Source organism: Sinocyclocheilus anshuiensis, unplaced genomic scaffold (assembly GCF_001515605.1).
Source record: "Sinocyclocheilus anshuiensis isolate Anshui unplaced genomic scaffold, SAMN03320099.WGS_v1.1 scaffold55, whole genome shotgun sequence".
Lineage (NCBI taxonomy): Eukaryota > Metazoa > Chordata > Actinopteri > Cypriniformes > Cyprinidae > Sinocyclocheilus > Sinocyclocheilus anshuiensis.
In genome coordinates this window covers 265,516-268,797 of record NW_015549647.1, presented here as the reverse complement: position 1 = coordinate 268,797, position 3,282 = coordinate 265,516, and the positions used below count along the sequence as shown (strand labels likewise).

General features: G+C 33.2%; 1 protein-coding gene across 4 annotated transcripts in view; it reads right to left on the bottom strand.

The window, feature by feature from the left end:
* dzip1 (DAZ interacting zinc finger protein 1) overlaps positions 1 to 3,282 on the bottom strand; it is an 18,282-nt gene that overhangs the window by 4,692 nt on the left and 10,308 nt on the right. For 3 of the 4 annotated variants that reach the window (XM_016449074.1, XM_016449075.1, XM_016449077.1), the window contains exon 12: positions 1,850 to 1,897. In XM_016449074.1, the coding sequence (XP_016304560.1) occupies positions 1,850 to 1,897 (48 nt within the window). Of the gene's footprint in view, positions 1 to 426; positions 487 to 1,849; positions 1,898 to 3,282 lie in introns of all 4 variants that reach the window. The other variant, XM_016449078.1, reaches the window with a different exon arrangement.

Sequence of the window (3,282 nt, the reverse complement as noted above, 5' to 3'; positions counted from 1 at the left end):
AATTATTTAGTCTGACCTTGCAAAAATGGGAAAAAATATAAATAGAATATAAAATATAAATATAATGAACAACATAACTGAAAAAATAAATATAGAAATAAAAATAACTGGAAATGCCACTGCAATTGTACAATGACTTTTATATTTTTTAAACCCATAAACAGAGAATGACAAATATATGCTCATTTACTGTATCTTTACAATGAAATTTCCTTTCTTTTGCTCTGAGCTGTCCAATGATTACATGCATGCTGTAACGTCTGTATTTACTGAGGAGACAGATCTTCCAGCTCATGCCTATACTTTGGCATGCTGAGTCAGCACTTCACTTTAGCACATGCTCAGACTGAATCTGAGCCACAGATCCATGCAGACGGGATGCGAGCATGCCACAGACGACTACACTCAATCACTCTACTGCTTTACCTTTCTCCTCCTCAGACAGCTCCACTATAGGATCCAGTTTGTGGACTGAGCTGGACTGCTCTAATAGGATAGTGCAAAGAGGTCAGAGAAGAGTGCAGGGGTTACGGATGGACATATTCAAATCTAACCCTTAGCCTAAACCTCTCATTTTGCACTGATATTACCCATATTGACCATATGCTGATTAAATCACCCCATTAAATCCAATTCTGTTAGTGCATGTACATTACATTTGAAGCCATCTATATGCTAATGTTCATATGTTATTTTAATGTTCATATACTACGGTTCAAAAGTTTGGGGTCAGAAAGTTAAAAAACGAAATAATATTTTTGTTCAGCAAGGAAGCATTAGTATCATTTGCATACATGAAACCATTAAGTCCAGTTACACTCTAATTTAATTGATTTTATGTTAGCTTTAAATGTCTTTTTTCAAAATTCTCTTACATTTGAATAATGAAACCATCAAAATATCATCTGTATAAGATAAACTACCTTTTACGGGGGGTGGGGTGGTACTTTTTCAGCAAGGATGCATTAAATTGATAAAATGTGACAGTAAAGACATTTATAATGTTACAAAAGAATGTTCCAAATAAATGCTGTTCTTTTGAACTTTGTATTCATCAAAGAATCCTGAAAAGTATAATGGTTTCCACAAAAAGCTGCACAACTGTTTCAAAACTGATAATAATAAGAAATGATTCTTGAACACCAAATCAGCATATTAGAATGATTTCTGAAGGATCATGTGTCACTGAAGACTGAAGTAATGATGTTGAAAATTCAGCTTTGCATCACAGAAATAAATTACATTTGAAAATATATTAAAACAAAACAGTTATTTAAAATGGTAATAATTCACAATATTACTGTTTTTATTGTTTTTTTAATAAAAAAAATGCAGCCTAGGTGAGGAGACTTCTGTCATAAACTTTAAAAACTTTGCCGACCTCAAACTTTTGACTGGTAGTTTAGCATCAGGTCTGACACCTTGTTCTAACTAGCTGTTACACATCAAGTTCAAGTAATATTTCTGTCCTCATTGACAGTGAATTGCTGAACGAAGCAACAAAATCACAGCAAATCAGAATATATTTAATGTTTAAAATACAGCATGATTTTAGACTAATGCAATGTCGCTTCACAGCATGACACATGTTTTGGCATTGTTCTGATCTTGCTTTTTGGTAATAAAGCAACACGTAGATCCTCTGCTTCATAAGCCTGACATTACAACATGCAAAACCTTTGATAGTTGCTATTAAAAATTTTTATTTCTTTCTTAAAGATTTATTGCATCATACCTAGTGAGGACACAATGTACAATGTATGTATGTGAGAACTGTGATCTACATGATGTTCAGGGATCAATATTATTTTGGCATTATCTAACACCATCATATTATGCATAGACTTACCACTGAGCACCACTTTAGCTTTAGTCTCTGGAGCCGGGGCAGCAAGCACTGAAACAAAAATATAGATATAAAACAAAAATTTATTAAGATTTTTTTTTTTTAAAGACAATTCGTCTCTCATATATTAAAAAGTTCGGTTACAGTTTTTTTAATTTGCTTTGGTACCATTTTCACAAGTAAGGTGTATATTTTCAAAACTGTTAGTACAAAAATCCAAACTGATCGCGTCATTCTTTTAAAAACTGATCTCATGCTTTCATTACAATTACACATATTTTCATCCACACAATCATTGTTTCAATACATAAGATGGTCCCACTTTATATTAAGTGGCCTGAACTACTATGTAATTACATCAAAAAATAAGTACAATGTACTTATTGTGTTCATATTGTATTGCAAAACACTTTTGCTGCTATTGAGGTGGGATATGGGTAAGGTTAGGGACAGGTTTGGTGGTATGGGTAGGTTTAAGGGTGGGGCAAGGTGTAAGGGATGGGTCAACATTGTAATTATAAATGTAATTACAGAAATTAATTACAGAAGTAATTACATGCAGGTATTTTTAAAATATAAGTACAATGTAAAAACATGTATGTACACAATAAGTGCATTGTACCAAATGATTAATTTAAATGTAAGTACATAGTTGTTAAGGCCACTTAATATAAAGTGGGTCCCATAAGATTGTTGTATTATATATTGAGAGCATTTGATTTAACCACCGAAACACAACAGTATGATCTTCTTTCAATTTAGTACTTTTAACAATCAGTTCATTCAAGAGCAAACAATGCAAGATACATGTTTCAAATCACCTTTGTTGCTGAAAAATTACAGTAATACAGGCAATAATTGTCATGTTAGAAAATACACTTACATTATCTAACTTGCATAACTCACATAAAATCCATTGTTTGTAAAAGTATATATCCAGTGTGTTATCAAAAGGTGTGATGGAGGTATGACATGGCCATAAGGTTTTGTGCTAACAGAGTTTACCCTCAATGCAGTACAGTAAATTTCCTCACTGTGCCATATGACTGAATCTATGCTATAGCTGAACTCTTCAGATGAAGGGTGAGTTATAGTAATGTGCAGACTCTACCATGGTAATGTACAGTATCAATATATATGTCTATATACAGTATCAAATGGCATAATGTATTGTAACATGCTGTATTTGATACCATCTGTCTACCTTCTTCTGATACATGTCTGATCAGTTCCTCTCGCTTGTATCCTGCTGTATGTTCACAAATTACAAAACACACAGTTTTACAAATGAGGACGTCTTCAAAGATAGGTTTTGGGTGATTTTGTCAGGTTTCGCTCACTTCTGGGTACCAATTTGTCTCCAAAATATGGTTAAGTAGGAGCACACACACACACACACACACACACACACACACACACACACACACACACACAAG